We start from the raw sequence: 18884 nt of genomic DNA on the forward strand, positions 1-18884 counted from the left end.
GGCCTTAAAACATTTTAAATTTGAGTTTAATGCAGCTCAAGAGTTAGAAACACTCGTTAATACATGATTTATCGCAGGAATTAGTTGTAATACTTTGTAATTACTTGTACTAACGATTTATCGATGTTTACCTCGCTATCGATATACAACTGATCGTTAAGTTTTGCAAATGTAAATGTGGATCGCAATGTAAATGTTAACAGTGTCCGACATTAAAGGACGTTTTTTCGCGAATTTCTTTAGTGCAGGGCGGCAACTGCATTTTACTTATCTTTTTGAGATATAAATTGTGTTTATTAGTGGAAATGTCGGTAATGTAATGTAATGCTGAAATGCAATATAATAGAGTGTATGCGTGCGCCATACTTTGCAATTATGTATTTAAAATGTATTGCGCAGTTTGCCAATTGGCAGTGGAGCACCCGTTAACCGTTAGGTTTCGCGACTTGTTGCTTTCGTTAGTTCCTTCGTCGCGACTCGCGAGTGCTGTAAGTGAAGTTCTGGTGATATATACATACATATATTTTTTTTACTTGTTTTTTTTTTAGTGCAATTGTGTTGATGTAAATGTGACAATACTTAGTAAGTTAAAATGAAAGGGTAAGTTTATGCTTATATTAAAATATGCATACACGTACACACATATACATATGTAGGTATACGTATATGCATGTATGTATATGTTTTAATAAGAATTACGCACATGTTCGGCTGCTTATCTGTTTAAAATGCTTTACGCATGTGGGCAATCGCCAGTGGAGCACCAGCGCAAACCGTTACTCCGATTGCTCTGTTGCTTTTTGCCTTTTCGCCCTTTAGTGCGTTAGCCTTGAGGTTTTTGGTTTGTAGCTGGCGTTGGTTTTGCTTTTCTAACCTAACGGAAATCTCTGAGCGCATTTGTTTTGCTGCCGGCAATGGCATTCGTGCTGTTTGTTCTTTTTCCCTTTTTTGCGTTTGCTTTGTTTTTGCGTTTGCTTACAATAAAATCAAAGATTGCGTCTGGGATTTTGCTTTCGCAAGCCTCACAAAGCAAACCAACTCAAATAAGCGCAGCCACAGCCCCGTGAGACGCGCCAGCAAAAGTGAGTTGGGCGCCTGAGGGCCAGCTTCAAATAATAACTTATTGATTTGGATTGCATAGGAAGAAATGTTACTTTAAATTCAAGTAGTGCAGCACTTGTGGACTCGGCTGCCATTTTCTTTTTGTTTTGCTGCGGGCATTTTTTTCAATTAGCAGGCGAATTTGCTAAATTCCATTTTCGGATGACACACACACATACAAAGTGCCTCACGCACACAGCAATAACAACGCTACCGAGCAGTCTACGACTCTGAGCAACAAGCGGCAAGTGACAAAAAATTAACTGTTACTTGCGCTTGGATTAGCGTGCAGGAGCGAGAGATGAGTATTTATTGTGGATGGCATTTGTCGGGAAGTAAACAGAGTACTTTGAGTTGCCTGCGCTCGTTTCTGAAGCTGTCTCTTTCACTCTCTTCTGGAAGTTTCCAATGTAAGTGGAAGGACGTTACTATGCGAATTTATAGGATGTGTATGAGTGTCTGTCTGTCTTTCGTTCTATTGCTGCGAGAAGTATGATCAAAAATAGACACACATACGCATGTGTAAATATGTTGTACGTATTTAAATTTACATTAGCCGTTTTGTTCATTCAAAACCCATAAGTAAATTTGGGCACCTATTAAACTTAATCTAAAAGAGATAAATATAAGACAAATTTTAATAAATTCCTCTAGTCAGGCTTTAAATTATAAAAACTAGCTCATTTGTAGAACAAAAATAAAATATTGTTTGTCAACTAAAAAATAAATATTTAAAATATGTTGCAAAGTTAACTCTCGAATTTTTAGTATATAACGTCACTCACGCGTTCATCTCTAGCTAATATCTGAGAACCTCTCAGGCAAGGAGGGCATTTTGAAAAACTAAGGGTGCAAAAATAGCTGTGTGTAATTGAGCTCCAAGAGACACAGATGTTTGCAGGATTTAACAATGCGACAATGATGAGCCAGCGAAGCAGCCAGCCAGACAGAGCTAGTCCAGCAGCTAGAGGCCAAGTCCTTTGCAGGTCGCTGCTGGCTGTGTCGGTGCCATCGCAATTTGAATTAATAAGTTTATTATTTTGTAGTTGGCTTTTGGATTTGTAGCGGATTTGTATTTTATGTTATTTAATTTGCCCCAGTACTTGGGCCCAGTGGGTGTCGCATTGCCAGTCAGCCAGTCCAGCCAGCTGGTGGTGGTTGGTGTGGTTCTGTCTGTTTTTAGGTCCCCAAGACATCTCCGCCCGGAGCGCAGTCTCAGCTGTTTGGCTTGCACGCAGCGGCTCAAATTCTCATTTAGTTGTGATGCTACAGCTTTTGCTGAGCTCCGACCCTACCCATAGGAAAGCGCCACCAAGGAGATTGTTCGCTCAAGAAATTTTTATTTGTAATTCATTTTACGTTTTGCATTTTGTGTACTTAGGATTTGTATGTCATTACGGTTTGGTTTTTGTTTTATGTTTGCTGCAATTTTTTACTTAAGCTATATATTTGTAATTTCTTCATTAAGTTTCTTATGATTTTTTTTTGTTTTTGTTTTTGCTATTTCAAGCCACTTAAATTTTAAAACTTTTATTCAACATGATTGTGCTCAACGTTTTTCTTTGTTTTTCAAATGTCTGAATGTTTAATTTATTGTTGTTGTTGTTTTCAATATATATTAAATTTGCCTTGAAATTAATAAATAATTCATATAATTTTGTCATAATTTGATTCGTTGCAAGTGAAACTTTAGTTTTTAATAATTTTGCGACAGCATTTTCAAACAATTGTGTACTTGTTTTATGGAATAAATATATTTTTAATAATAGTTTTTAATTGCATTTATATGAGTCTACAATGCAAAATCAGCATTTATGATTGGAATATGCTACGAAATAAGATTTTTAATTAAATCAATTGCACAATTACAAATGTTTCATTGAATGAACTCTCCAAAAAATTATTTGGGTTTTCCATTTGAATATTTTTTTATAGTTGATTCGATGGAAAGTCATTTGAGATTCGGTTAGCCGAATTCGAGCTCGAATTAATTTATTTTCTCTTCTTTTCTATAGTTTATAATTAATATATTATCAAAGCATTTTTGTTACTACAGCGAAACCTTCGTAAAGCTTATTCATAAAACTCAGATTAGCAATTAATTTAGTTTCCACATAAAAAATGTTGGAATATGAAAGAAACACGAGGAAAAGGCACAGTAAAATGTTCATTAATGATATTAGAATAAGACAAAATAAAAACAATTGGTGATAGGTTAATGTAAGTCAGAATAAATAATATATTTTGATATGCGTCTAATTGACTTAGTCATCTCGTGATTCAAAGTTCGAGCATTGGCTTGAAAATAAAATTGATGATCTTAGCATTAGAATATTTACGCTTAGCATATGAGCTTAATATAGAACATACTTCTCTACTTGTAGGCAGTTCTAGAAGCATTTTTTGCATAAATTGAAATTCTAATTTTCAGTTGCTCGAAACAGTTATTGTCAAAATTATACGCAGGTTCTCGGATATATAGTAGATTTCTCTTTTCTCTCCATTTTGTATCCATCAAAATTCAATTTTGAGTCATAGTTGATAGAGTTTTTATGTTTTTTTTTTTTTTTTTTAATTGAGAGGGGGATAGCATAGAACTACATTTATATAAATATATATGTATGTATATAATATAGTTCCTTTCATTTTCTGGGTATATACATTTAAAGCAAAATTATTCGATAGATAGCGTTCAGGTGGAGGAGCGATAGGTACACACATATGTCAATGTTTACTTTCTTTTAGATTCTATTTCATAGAATACGCGTACAGGACTACAAATACTTAGGTCTATCATATGCCAAAAACTGTGAATTGTGTATAGTTTCTCTATCTCTTGAAGTCTATATTTACAATGCTATTTCAATTATGTTCGAATGCAAAAATCTTAAGCTATTGACTTGAATTTGAACTTAAAGCTAAGCTAATACTAAGCATCTCCTGTGTTTGACCAATAAATCACTTATAATATGTATATATAGATATTATTATGTTGTATTAAGTGTATTATGCCCCAACCGAACAGAAACCAAAACAAATGTTTTTAAGTTAATTGAATTGAATTTGAATGTAATATAAATATATCTTTATTTTAAAGAACTAAATTATAATGTCGGAAAAGGTATCACATTAAAAGGAATTTGATCGAAGTAAATAATTTTGTTCTTTAATTTTATATTAGTGTGAAAACTAAAATTAGTGGATGGATACAAGGGATTTCTTTGAGTAATTGAACTTAATTTGGTTTAATATTAAGGGTGAGAAAAGGTATCAAATTAAAGAAAAATTTGATCGAAGATTGTTAATATTATTTATGTTAAATCTTAATATGCTTATTTTTTCCATTTCAGAATGGTGTAGTGTAATGTGAAAGTGAAAATCAGTGGATGTATAGTACGGACAACAATAGGTAAGTCACTATTATTACATACATTATACATATGTCTAACCAATATACTGCGGTATTCTTTGATTATTACCCTAAACCCATACAATATATGTATAATAGCCACGCATATAATCAGTTTAAAATAATGATTTCCGGGTATCTCTCAGTCAACTAGAGCTTAAATGTTTTAAACTTGATAAAAGTTTGGTTGGGGATATCTGAAATACGACTAGCCGTAGTTTAGCTTGCATATCGTTTATTTTTAAATGCATTTTCTCATATAAATGCATAAAATTCGCATTGTGTTTTCTTTTTATTCAGATTTTGTTTTTCTTTAGCTGTTTTATATTAAAGTTTACCATGTAATATATGATATATGCATATATACCTAAATGTATTTCAAATATGTGCTAAAATCGTGAGTGGGTTCTTTTTCATTATTTTGCTTGTGTGTGTGTTTTTTTTTTTTTTTTTTACAATTTCAATACATCAGCGTTTGGGTGTTGGGCTTAAAACCTAAATTCTTGCGCTGCAGAAACAAATGTATCTCCCGGAAATTGGGACGACTTGATTCGTTGCGTTGCCAGCATTCGCACATGAGATCGTAAATTTCGCGCGGACAGTTGAGTGGCATTGGCAACAGTTCCTGCAAATATATACATATATATTATACATGGATAAGCTCGATGTATACAGTTGTATGTGTATATAGAGATGGTATTTTGTTTTACTACTTACATGCATTTTATCGTCCTGATAGATATGTCCAATGTTTTCAATAACATTCGCATCTGTCATGTGCTCATATGGCTGCTCTCTGGCGAATGTCAATATCTCCCACAGGGTAACGGCAAATGACCAAACATCCGACTTTGTGCTGAATTTGGCCTGCAATTAAATCAGTTTTTGTTTCTTCTTATTAATATGAATAGTCGAATATGGCCAAAAGGCTTTCTCGTTTGTTTTCGTTTTGGCTTAAGGATTTTGTGGTTATCGTTGCTGATGTTGTTGTTGTTGCCACACGGCGGCACAAAAGCCATTCATGCGCACACACAGATATCCTTTAAGGCAACTTTTGCGCTTTTTAATAAACATATGTATAAATACCAAAGAGCAACTCAAACCCCCCTCGCTACCACTGTTTTGCCGCTCATTTGCCCCAAAGGCAATGGCACAACTCTAAAAGCAGCTTGTACAATGTTGTCTAAAACATACACACACACACATGGAAATACGCAAACAAACAGGCATACAATAATAACAAGTAAGAGCGTGCTTTAGTAGGGTGTGGTTGACTAAAAGTTACCTTGCAATATGTTAGGTATTTTATATATATTTATTTGATATTTTGACACGATATCAAAGTTTTACGTAGTTCTTAAGAAGTGACAGGTCTAACTCACCTGAATACCTGAATATATATTAATTGAGATGATATACACTATATGAAGACGACTCCTCCTTCTGCCTACACAAATATGTATTCGACTACCCATTTCGAATGGGCTCATGGGTATAAAAGCAACAACAGCAACAGCATCCACAACCAACATGGGTCTAGATCTAGTGCTATATATATGCGTTAGCTTATCCATGAATTTCATTTCTGTCCTTTGCCTCTCTGAACGCTACGGTTTTGCCGCAAACTTCATACATGTCCTTTGTCCGTACGGCTGTTTTGTTCCGTTGTCTGTGCCGTTTTTCATGTAGTTAATTAATTTATTTAGTGCGGTTTTGCGCTAGGGGATTTTTAAAATATTTTTCCTATGTTTCGGTTCTATTTTCGTTTCGTTTTATATATTTTTTTATTCTCTACTTTTAATTTTTTGTTGATGCTCGTTGTTTGTGCTTCGTTTGTTTACGCTGTAATAAAAACGAAACTCTTTGCCATTTCCAGCGCAAATTAAAGTGCTCGGTTGGCATTTCAGATAAGCTGAGAGAGCTTTGATACATGCTCTATTCATGTATGCTGGGGTTATTGCACTCGAAACACATGTCAGCTAATTGAAAGTCTTAATTTATAGTCGAGGTCGTTATATAGACACTCATAAATATTCGGGCTAATTAGAAATATTTGTTACTCTTGATTACAATTAATTATATATGTTAAAAAATAAATGAAATTTTGTTGTGTTTTGTGTTACCTAATGATTTTTTAGAGTTTGTTCTACTTTGGCTGCCTTAGTTCTTAGTGCTGATAATTAGGAAGGTTTTTACTAAAATGTGTATATGTATGTATGCTTAAGACAAATTAAACATTTTGCTGAGCGGCGCCCCCTATGCATCAGTACTAAGCGAGTGATATTCTTTTATTATGTACGAACTATGAGAACATGCTTTGTATGTGATCAAGCCCATGGCGTGAGAACGAACTTGCATGCTAGGAATAGAAAGCTAACGAAATGAATGACCTCAATATCCTTATAAAATATACATATATTACTCAGAAAGTCCATCTATTCGGCGAACTGCAGCTCTTAAATTATTTTGTTGGACTTAGATGAGGTTCGTCTTCGCTTAAAAAATGTTTGGAATATAAGCTATTTCATTACTATTGCAGCTAAAGAGTAGAGAAATTTATTATGGCTAGAGAGCAGAGAAGTAATCTAAATTTACCAAAACATCAGAATTACTGAAAAACTTATATCGAAATTTTGTATATATTTATTTATTTTATACTAGATTCTTTATTTATTTACTACGATGTATATTGTAACTTTTCTATATTTATTTCTCATGTATATTCTTATTCATGTATTATGTCTTATTATCATTCGATTTATTGCATTGCGTAACATTTCTAAAAACAAAATAAACTAATTCTCAAGCAAAGCTCTCTCAATTAGCTTTACCTGGTTGAAATATTTGTGACTTGGTAAAATTGGAAGAGTTATTTTTAATAATATATAAGCGCTTTTTGCTTACTCACGCTATGGTAATAGACTTATTATAATGTGGCACGGCGAGCTTGAAGACCGGAAAAGGTAACTGACATAAATCGCCTGCTTAAAGAGGCAGCAGAAAAAGCAAATTAAAAATAATTAACACAATTACAACTCATTTTGCTGTCAAGCTGCTTGAAGGATCGACTACCCCGTCGCCCACCTAACACTGACTGCTTGGACTTAACCAATGAGTAAGAAAGAGTGTATGGCAGAAAGAGTGAGAGAGAGAGAGGGAGAGAGAGAGGGAGAGGAAGAGCTAACACTGTTCATTAATTTATAATTATAAACTTGTGCCTCGGTGCACAATTCATGCAGTAAATGAGCAAAGCAAAACTGAGAATAATAAAACTAAGAGAAAATATTGTGAACAAGGTGCATTTGTTAAACTCAATTCAAACTTGTTGGACTTTGTTGGGTATGTTGGGCTATAAAGTTTTATAAGTCGGGCGTGTGTACATACCAGCAGGACGCTCTCCCAGGCCATCCAGCGTATGGGCATTGGCTGTGTCTGTCGGCCCGTTGTGCCTTCTAGCTGGCAATAGTCCGACGCATAGGCCGAACGGTTTATCACAGTGCCAATGGAACAGACCTTAACACTCAGCTCGGGTCCAATGATGCAGCTTCTGTAAATGTGGCAAAGAATGTAAAGAGAGGGGTGAGTGAGTGAGGTAGAGAGATTTTGCATCAGAAATCTGTGTGGCAGCATTGAAAATTCAATTAAAAATACCAGAAATTAAATAAACAAACACTTCCGCAGGCCAAAAAGCCAACCGAACGACGAGTAAAAGTCAGCGCCGGCATCAGTCAGGCAGGATATGCTCCTTGCTGACACGAGCTGATTGCTTCGTCGTTGCCACAATTTCGTGCCAAGCAGACTCAGAGTCTTGCCCATGCCCATGCCCATGCCCATTACCCATTCGCATGCCCATTCCCAATCCTGTCGTCGCATGCATTTCAAATGAGCGTCGCTGTCAAACGAACTGCTCCGCCCATCCCGACCTCTGACATTTTGCCATTGCCTGCTGTGCGACTCACATCAAAAGGGGTTGCATGTGAAGATTATTATTGTTGTGCCATTAAAGAAGGTATTCGCAACTTGATCAAAAAGCTTGCGACATTTTAATCATAAATAGAGATATATTTATTTGTTTATTTGTTTAAAATTTAAGTCGGTTTAAAATTTAATTATTTAAAAAAATATATTCTTCCAGCAAATCGCATTTGCATATTTTCTTCTTTAGATATTTCTTTTCTTTTCGATATTAATTCCAAAATACTATTGTTCTCTACTAGATTTAAATTATAGCATTTAAACACTTTATTTCAGCTCTTAAGGGTATCTACAATTCAGTTATGTTCGTAGCTATTATGCTCTCTTGCTTAAGGCCATTGCCGGTGCAAAACAGATTTTACTTTACGTTTGGAAGCTGGCAAGTGGTCAGTCCGCCGAGTACTAAAGCGCCCTGAGGGCAGCAAGAGCAATAGCAGCAGTAGCAGCAGTAACAGCAGCAGAAGTTGGAAGCTTTATATTTTCGTATTATTGTTTCAGTCACAACCCCATCTACGCAAACAGGAAGCAAAGAGATGGGCGGTACAACAAAAACTGTGGGGGGATCAACAACAAACGTTGAAGCATGACTGAAAATGACAATATAAGCGAAAGGGAAGAAGAAGAAGGAGAGTGGGAAGTTGGACGTGGCCCAGCATAGGGGAAGTGCCATAAATGAAACCATGAAATGGTAAACACAATCAACATTTGATATTGAGCAAAACGGAGTGTGCCAAAGTTAAGTAAATACGTCGACAGTCTGAGGTTATGACTGATGACATACCTTGGGAGCATAATTTAAAAAATATGCGAGTGAATGGCAAAGAGAAAGGAATTTATGAAGAATGCGACAAATAATCTGCTGAAAAATGTAAAAGCTACAATGAATATGTGGAAAATGTTGATAAAAGGATTTTTAATGAGTATGAAAAGAAGAGAGAAGCGAAAGTAAACTTAATGAAAATGGAAATATTAATATTGAGAATAATTTCAAAGTTGAAAGGACACTATATAAAATATAATATATAATAATAATATAAATAAATAAATAAATATATATTATATACATATAAATAAAAAATATATTCACAACAAAAAATAGATATATTATTTAAAAATATTCCCGATATAGGATTACTTTGAATGAGAATGTTCTCCTAATCAATATAAACAATATCGTTATCCCGCATCTATCGCACATCTGCTTCCTCATCAAGACCAACAATTCATTTACGGAAATGCAATCAAGTATGCAAAGACCCCGTAAAACCTGACAAACATGACAGAGCAGGAGAGCGGGTGAGCGGGAGAAGGAAGAAGAGGAGGAGGAGGAGGGAAGGGCTAACCAAATAACTGACGAAGGGCCAGCGGGCAAAATGAGCTGGTCTGAAAACCTGGTACGAGTATTACACATAAGCAGACAGGTCTGACGTGCATAATTTCCTGTTGTTCGGCTGCCTCTTAATATCATTGGAAAAGGATATGAAGTGCTGTCATATTACAAATAAAATGTCTGCTTCAAGTGCGCCAGCGTCAAGCTCGTCATGTCTCTCGCTGTTGCTCGTCGTGTGTAATGCGTTTAGCCCAAAATCTCAAACCACACACGTTAGCTGGCGAGACGGGGAAGGTCGGATAGAAACAACCCCACTTTATGGCGGACAGTTTCTGATTTCGTGCGTTATAGATTTCGAATTCGAAGACGCGCGTTGGCAAAAACCAACAACAATTGAATTTGAGTTGAGTGAAAGGTTTAATTTTCAACTGACATGCGATGTGTGGGTAGAACTCTGCAGGAGCTGGTGGTGGGAGGAGGCTATACTATGGCATATGACGCAGTTGCAACATGGATCGAGTGTCGCTTGTTGAGTGAGTAGTTAAGTAGGCTTGTCTAGGCAGTTTATGTTCGGACTAGGATTTCCATTTTCTATGCTCTTGACATCTATTGACATCGACACTGACACGTGTCGAGGTTTTCTCGAGGGTTGAAACAGAAGCTGCCTTCTCCAACCCACCGACTCCCACAAACATAGGAAGTATCTGCTTGCTGTCTTCGAAATTGGCCGATTGATACGAGTGTCTCTTATTAGCTATCTATGTATATTTTAAAGTGATTTGTGGTAAATCGATTGTAATATGATTAAAATGCCAGAGCCATTTGCACTATTAACCCAATTAATTGCCCACACACACAAATTTGACCATAAATTGGGTTAAGAAAAATATTCCGTAAATAAAACTCTGCCATGTGCCATGTTTGGGCTCTGGCGCAGAATCAGCGTCAATTAAAATGCGCCATAAAAATTTGTAAGCTGACCAACAAATTAATGCGACCAAATGGCGAAAAAGCTGCTCGAATAAAACAAGACAAACAAAGCAGAACTTTTTGCTCGCCTGAATGGCGACAAATATATACTCTACAAAACGTTTTTTGATTATAATGAAGAATTTTTAAGTGCGCCTTTATCAACTTTTAATTTTTACTGTTTTCTTTTACTTGATTCTAACTTAAGGAACTAATATCTCTTCAAGAAACGTTCAATTCATAAGAATTTAAGTGCATTGAAATTTGTACAGCTCAGCTTGAGTAAGTGTTGCATATTCACATTTCTAATTTACATTCTAATTTTTAATCGGCATAATCTAACTAAATAGCTTGAAATATACTTTAAATTAAAACATATTTAAAGTTATTTAATTATGATAATAGAATATATTATTTCATTATTTTTAAAATTGTTAAAATTAACAAGAAAAGCGCTATAACCCTTCCAGATATAGGATCTTACTTTTGTTTGTAAAAATAAAATGGCGGACAATAGAGCTGCTGGTTCGAGTGGTTATTTTCGCAACTTTCACTAACAAGCTGTGCGCCAGAAACAGCAGCAGCAGCGGCGATAGCAACAACAACAACAAAGCCGAACATTGTTCTATTTTTTGGTTTTTTTTTTTTTTTTTTTTTTTGGCTGGCAATTACAAGCATATTAGGTTAACACAAATGCACAACAAAATGTCCTTGGATTTGCGAAAAATACGAGAAAAAAAAAGGTAGAGAGAGAACAAAGAAAAAATAGCAACAGAGAAAAAAGAAAAACGAGTGCAAAACGCAATAACAATAAATTGCATGCGACTTGCGGCGCACTTTTAAAATGTGTCAGAAAAACATATAGTTATGGGTTTTTAGTTGCCCAGAGCTGGAGCAAAACGCACATACACGCACACACACACACATACACACTCTGTACCATCCATAAGCTGGTGTAGCCTGGCCTGTATTTGCCACAAGACGCGGCGCGATCCGATGCGAACAAAATAAATAAAATGGCTGGCGGCAAGGACAAATAAACGACTTTGGGATTTGCTTTAGTGTTGGACGTTGGACGCGGCGTCTTGCCAGCTTGGTTATAAATTAGAAAAAGTACCATGTGCTGCTGGCCACTGGGCTTAAAGCGAAGTTAATTAAACTCACCAGACAAAGCGATGGCCATTAAAAACACGCCATGGACATTAAGTGCATCAACGGAAAGTGCCCAACTGACCAGTTGTCAGTCGAACGTCCGTCGGCCGCTGTTCAATAAACTAAGAAAACAAATAATTAAACTCAAGTCTGATGAGCTGTTTGTCGAGGTCAAAGGGTGCCGTCGTAAGTGGGTTAAGAAGTGGGTCCACATTCAACCACCAATAAAGTCGAAAGCCGCCCCAAATCAATATTGGATTATCGAATGAAATCGATTGTGGAGCTCGGTAGAGTGAAATGCGTCGATATATTGTGATTAATATGGAATTTACCATATAATTACTAAAACTTATATAAGAATTTTATGCTTCTATTAAAGTTAAAATAAGTTTTATTCAAATATTGCACATACATAATATTTGCATGTAATATTAATCAATTTTGTATTTCTAATATTTCACTTCAACGAAAGCCCTCACCCTCGAACCTACATTTTCTAGGAAATAATGTAATATTTGAAAATTAATTGGAATTTTGGGCCCAAGCCGTTTCCATTAAAAACTGGTTAGCAACTCATAATCTCATTTGCCTAAAGTAAATATTATGTTACTTAAGCATTAGCTCTCATTGAAAGCTTTTCTGAAGGCAAACCAGCTCATGGCAGTTCTTTGAATCGTCTATTTTCTATGTTAGTTGACTTAAATTTAACCAACTCATTCAAATGATTCATTGACACAGTTCCACCAAGCGCAGCTATCCCTTGCTCCATTTTTGTATATTTTTGTATTATACAACATCAGTGGAAACCACAAAGCAGTTGCTGCAATCAGTTGAAAAACAAAAAACCAAAGCAACTAGCCCGGCTCTTGAGCATCCTTGATACCAGTGCTAGTGGATGAGCGACAAACGCCAAACTCTGGACATAACCATTACTGGACGGCTGGGAAGGCTAGGACATATTGTCAAAGGACATCATCAACATAATAGACATGCTGTACGGCCACAAAAACGGATGTTAAATTGAAAAAAAGGGAAAGAGAATGAAGAAAATGAAGAAAGGAGAAAACCAAAACGAAAACTATGAGCAGGAAATACACATGGTTCGGGGCCAAACGAGCTTATAAGCTTATGAAGAACCGAGACTGGTGTGGAGCGCGCAGCCTTAGCTTTCCACTCAATTGAAACGCTTGAATGAATGAGTCCATGAATGAAGGACACCAGCGAAACAACTACAATACAGCACACGAGCTGAACTGAGCTCACTCTCTCTCCATTTTTTTTCATCACTCGGTCAGCATCGGTCGAGGGAAGCGCTTCGCATTGCATTGTGTTTGTGTGCGACAAGCCAACTACTATTATCATTTGCTCTGGTCACACACACACATACACACATACACAGTTATTACTGAACAGAGGAGACCCAAAGACACACATACACATCTACGCGTGCTCGTGCTCGTATGGGACCTTTGCCATTGACAACAGCCAAAGGGAACACAAAAAAAAAAAAAAAGTGAGTTAGGAAGCCAATGGAGCAACCAGCTACAAGCACATAATAGGCCATTTGGACAGCACTTGAGGGTCAAGCCGTAATGTATGCTAATGATAACGGTGAAGAGTTATGCCCTCAGCCTCAATGGCCAAAGGGTACGTTTGGGCCGCCTTATGCATTTATGATTGATTTTTTAACAGTCTTAGCTTTGATTTAGTTTACTTTATGGCTTTAAGCTAAGGGCATATATATGATAAATATGACTAGGACAAGGAATTTTTCAAAATATATATTATATTTAATTTTAATTAAGGCGTAAAATGAAAAAAAAGTTTGCTATATGAATTGGACTGTGTTGATGACTTCTTTTAATATATAATATTTCTAAAGATTTATAAACTTTAAAATTTAAGCATGGGCAGAGAGATTTCAGTCTATTTAGCTGGATTTCTTATTATCTCGCTCTCGCTCTCTATCTTTCTTATTCTCCATTTTAAAGTTTACTTTATATATTTTTTCAATTTTAAATAATTTTGAACGCAATAGAGATTATTATATACATAGAATAATGGAGAGAATTTGTTTACAATTTATTAAAAATTACTTTCCTCTTCCTATCAGTCCATATAATTTTTGTCTGCTTGATTCGCATTATCTTTAAATTTCTTTTGCTGTTAGTTTCTCTTTCACTCTCTTCTTCTTATATGTCATTATCATGAATACACATAGAGCATAGTCTCTTTTAAATGAGATTCCAATAAATTTTAAATGATTATTATAATATTCTCATTAATTCATATATTCCTTGCCAGTACATACTTCTATTTTAAAAATTATGTATATTAAGTATTAATTCTCATTAAATAGGCGGATTAACTTCTCAGTAAGCCTCGATTTAAGGTACGGAAATTGGCAGCCTTTTAACCCATTTGCATGAATTTGACATATAGCCATTAATTAAAATAGCAACACCATGCCCCCAAACAGGGTAGCTGTAACAATAGCAACAACAACAACAACTGCAGTAGCAGCAGCAGCAACAGCAACAATGACAACAATAACAAATAGAAGACAAGCACAAACAGCAGCAAAAGCATCGCCTGGAGACTTGCGCAAGAATTTTACATGTCAACGCATGCAAAAATTGTTACGAGTGTGGAAAAGGGTATACAGGTGTTGAGGGGTGCTACAGATGGGTGAGGCGTGGCATAGGGTGTCTTTGCTGCGACCGTGTGAAATGTGATCAGGTGGAAGCAAATGGTTGCCGTTGCCAATAAAGGTCAAATAGGGGGGAAAGTCTAGGGGCGGGGAGCATGCTATATATGCATTTAACCCTTGACAACGCGATGCGTGCAAATAAAATGAAATGAAGTTGTTGTTGCTGCCTGAGTTGAAGCTGGCAATGCGACTGACGTTGTCATGGCACTGGCGGACACTTGGGCAGACGCTGTCTGTGCTGCAACATCAGGGAGCAGGAAATAACGTGCAGCCAGGCGGAAGTAGTTGCTATATCCCCAAACGTATTGATTGACTTTGAATGCAACTCGTTGGCACTCGAATGGGTTGGCAGGGCTGTGCTGGCAGGGGTCATAAATGGAATCAAAGTTGCCCATCAAAAGTCAACAACTTTTGATGCGACTTTGCAAGGCTAATGAGTTGAGTGAGTGTAAAATTGGATATGTGAAGCAAACGGAATTTGAATATAAATTGCCAAATAGCACATAATTACTAGATAGCCCATGGCATTGCATCATCTTCTATGAGTCGTCTGATGCGAGAGCAGCAAAGGATATATTGTTTATAATAATCGAAAGTGCCATGTCCTGATAGATAGAGAGTAGATTATGTAAATATATGAATTTAGTTTACTATAGTTAATTTAGTCTACTTTCTTATAGTTTAGCTTGAGACGGACTGCAAATGAATTAAAAATTTTCTAAAATCTACTAAATAACTAAATTTTCCATTTCTATTAAACACAGAACGAAATGTTGTGTTTTTCTTCTAGAGTTTCATAATTTACAACTCTATTCTATGCCGATGAAATCAAGTATTTTAACCATGCATTGCTTGTGTGTTTTATTCACAATATATTTGCATATATTTCACTTCAATTTTATGTGTTTTTATAATCTTCGCTTTTTTACGCTTTTGCACTGCAAAGGCATTAACTTTATAGCTGGGGCGTATTTTATCAAATCAGTGCCGCGCTGTTGAAACGCAACGCCCATTGTTATTTTTCAGCCGTCCCTTGTCGTGCCAATGCCACGCCCATTTTGTTGCTTCATTAGTGCGTGGACGTCATTTTGAGTGATGTGCGCCCGGCTGTGTGTGCTCTTAACGGTAACTCTCTCGCACACAGTTCGCTATAAATTTGCATTTATGCAAATCGCCTGCATTTGAGGGCTTTCACTTTAACTACTTTACTTTCACTGCAATGCCTGCGTCTAAGCTAAGTGCCCGCTGGCAGCGCCAACCCACCCGAAACCCTTTGGCCACCTGCCGTGGAACTAACTAACTATCGTAAACTCCAGTTGCACTTGGCAACATTTTACGTTTAATTTATGCGCAATTTTTTTCTTTTTTTTTTTTTTTTTGTATTTTTCTCTGGGATCTTGACTTGAAATTTATTGCAGCTCTCGCTGCGCGCGCAGCAATATTCGTTTTTCAAATTTAGTGACTTTCACTTTTGCAGCGAGCCAAAAACCATTTTTGCATGTTGCTCGGCAATTTTTTTTCGGTGGAAATTCACGTTGTTGTTTTCCATTGCTGTAAGCTGATTTTTAATTAAAATTTCGCTGGGTTGAAAATTTTCTTTGTACTTTTTTGTGTTTTTTTTTTATTTATTTAATTTTTTTGTGGGATTGTGGTTGGAGAACGCCGCCATTTTAATGTTGATTTTATGCAAATGACAATTGATTGAAATGGTTAGCTGTGTATATAAGTGTTTGTGTGTGTGTGTGTGTGCTACAGTGCATGTGTGTTGATTGAAGGCATATTAAAATAAATGAAGGCATGCACCATAATGACCATAATATGCCATAAACAATTACCATTTAATAAATTATTGCTTGTAAATATGCAGCCATTGAATGGCGCACATGTATGTACATGTAGTTGTGTGTTTGTCTATGTAAATGCTTTGCATATTTATAGTTTTGCATTTAAAAACAATTAGCTCGCTTACACAAAGCAAATACACAATGCGACAAAAATGCAAGATAAACAGACACAGACACAGATAAACAGCGAAGTAGGGCGACATAATAATTGAAAGTGGGGTCAAATTAGCTCAATCAAATTGTATATAATTATAAATACTAAGCAAATATTTTGGATTGTGGCACTATTTTACGGGAAATATTATTTACGGTAATGAAAGTGTTAAAAGTTTCAATCGATATATACAAAATGTATTCCATATTTTACAAAATCTTTAAAAACTAATTTTTCCTTAATAGTACATTTATTACTCTAAACAAATTGTTTTATTTTTTATTTTTTCAATACTATTATTAATATTAAAATTCCCTTTTAAAATATTATTTCAATTGAATATTACACAAATTGGATTTTTATAAACCCTAATTAGCCTTTATCTCCACAAAAATGTAATTTGTGAAGTATTCTTTACTTGAACTAAATTATGGGGCCCCCAGCCTTGACGTTAATAAAACACATTAATCTTTGTCATTGTTTGATTAAATCAATTAAATTTTCCAATATAACGCAGAAACGCACGGCCGCTGTCATACACAATGGCACACGCACACACTCATACACATATCGACATACACATCTTTGTATATAAATATATACCCACACAGCTATAATTATGCTTGGCCATAATTGCGTTGGTCATTTAAACGCAAATCCCGTGGAGTTGGCCCCCGCTACCTACGTACGCCGGGCAACATTTGGTGCGGCACGCTTTTTGTCAATTGCAAATCGATCGAATTGAAATTTCAAGCTGCCTCCATGTTGCTTCTATTGTTGTGTTCAAAGTTGTTGTTGTTGTTGCTCCTGTCGTTGTTGCTGTTGTGGTGTCGCCTGGCAGCCTTTGAATTGAATTTCCCTGTCATTGATTTGCAATTATTACTAAGAGCGCCTGCCAGGCACAAGACCCCAGACCCAACTGTTCAGCTAATCTACACAAATCTGACGCACAGCTGACCACGACTAGCAGTTGGAATGGCTGCCACCCCCAGCTAGCTGTGTGGCTCCACCGTCGATGCAGAAGAAGGTGAAGAAGGAGCTGTGGGGGATTGGCTGTGGGTTTAACTTGTCGCGCGACATGAAACGATTAAGGCAGAAATGCTTTTAGCCATGCCATTGGCTTCTGGCGTTGACTCTGAGGTGTTTCCTACACTGACTTGGTCATTATGCAGCAGCAGCTGTGGGGTTGTAGCTTAGAACAACAACAAGTAGCATATATATAAATGAATACATACACTGTATATTTATTTATAGGTATGTATGTCTGTATGTATACCGTGTGATTGATCACAATTTTCGAAAGTAATTAGAGGACCATGTGGCCAGCAAGCAGAGCCAGCAAGCAGACGCCAGACTTGGGCGGAGGGCATAGCATTAGACGTAATTACTCTGTAAATAATTCGAAGCGCTTCAGGTTCCAAAGTGTCAGCTCGAAGGTAGACTATGGACTAAGAAAAAGGCTTTAAAAGCCAATCAAATTATTTGGCTTCATTTGCAGATAAGCTGCTAGAATTGAATGTAGTAAAAATGCAATTTAGTCTATACAGATTTATTTTATGCCTAATTAATTACCAATTAAACCAATATATAAAAGCAGCCCGAAAATAAATGTAAATTAATAAACTATTATACAAATATTGAATGATATTTGTATTCCTATTTTTTAAAGAGTTTATTTTCTCTTCCGAAAATCCTCGCGGATTAGCATCTATAACTAAATTGTTTTGATAAACAATAATTAATGAAAAGTATTAGATACAAAATAAACAAATTTTATAACTATATAATAAAAGGTAGTCAACACAAATATTTTAAACAGTTAAAAAATAATTTTGAACAAAAATAACGCGTATAAAGAACATAATAAATAAAAATAAAATTTTTAAATTTAAATAATAAATAAAATTGATTATCTGAAACGCTCTCATGTAGGTCTGTTTTAGCGCTGTTTGACTTCGTAGCTATATATGAGGCTTGGGTCAGCATGCACTTGGCCTCAACACAATAATATTCATTATGAGCTTGAGCCATACATTACGATTCAATATTGCATTTAATTAACCTTATCCATGCTCTGACTCAGTGCACCCTCTTGACACGTTGCCAACAATACGATGCTTAAGTCGTCAGTAAAGTAATCAGTTTTCTTTATGGGCTCTGTAATTTCAATGGGCTAAATGCTTTGAAAAGCGGCAACCCCAAAAGGCAAATGCATTAAGTCTGTGTCCATAGTCAACATA

General features: G+C 35.9%; 2 protein-coding genes across 4 annotated transcripts in view; one reads left to right on the plus strand and one right to left on the minus strand.

Moving 5' to 3' along the window:
- Nucleotides 1-180: 180 nt before the first annotated feature.
- LOC149269917 (uncharacterized) overlaps nucleotides 181-18884 on the plus strand; it is a 155283-nt gene continuing 136579 nt past the window's right edge. Inside the window, exons 1-2 of the mRNA XM_089465371.1 lie at nucleotides 181-600; nucleotides 4452-4510. The gene's annotated coding sequence lies outside the window, so the exon portion shown is untranslated. The remainder of the gene's footprint in view (nucleotides 601-4451; nucleotides 4511-18884) is intronic.
- Ddr (discoidin domain-containing receptor 2) overlaps nucleotides 3649-18884 on the minus strand; it is a 177832-nt gene continuing 162596 nt past the window's right edge. For all 3 annotated transcript variants that reach the window (XM_089465370.1, XM_089465368.1, XM_089465369.1), the window contains 3 exons: nucleotides 7895-8057; nucleotides 5228-5377; nucleotides 3649-5135 (listed from right to left, as the gene is read on the minus strand). In XM_089465370.1, coding sequence (XP_089321496.1) covers nucleotides 4971-5135; nucleotides 5228-5377; nucleotides 7895-8057 — 478 coding nt within the window. In that variant the 3' untranslated portion in view covers nucleotides 3649-4970. The remainder of the gene's footprint in view (nucleotides 5136-5227; nucleotides 5378-7894; nucleotides 8058-18884) is intronic.

Source organism: Drosophila arizonae, chromosome 3 (genome assembly GCF_054131065.1).
Source record: "Drosophila arizonae isolate 15081-1271.41 chromosome 3, UAZ_ARI_1.0, whole genome shotgun sequence".
Classification (NCBI taxonomy): domain Eukaryota; kingdom Metazoa; phylum Arthropoda; class Insecta; order Diptera; family Drosophilidae; genus Drosophila; species Drosophila arizonae.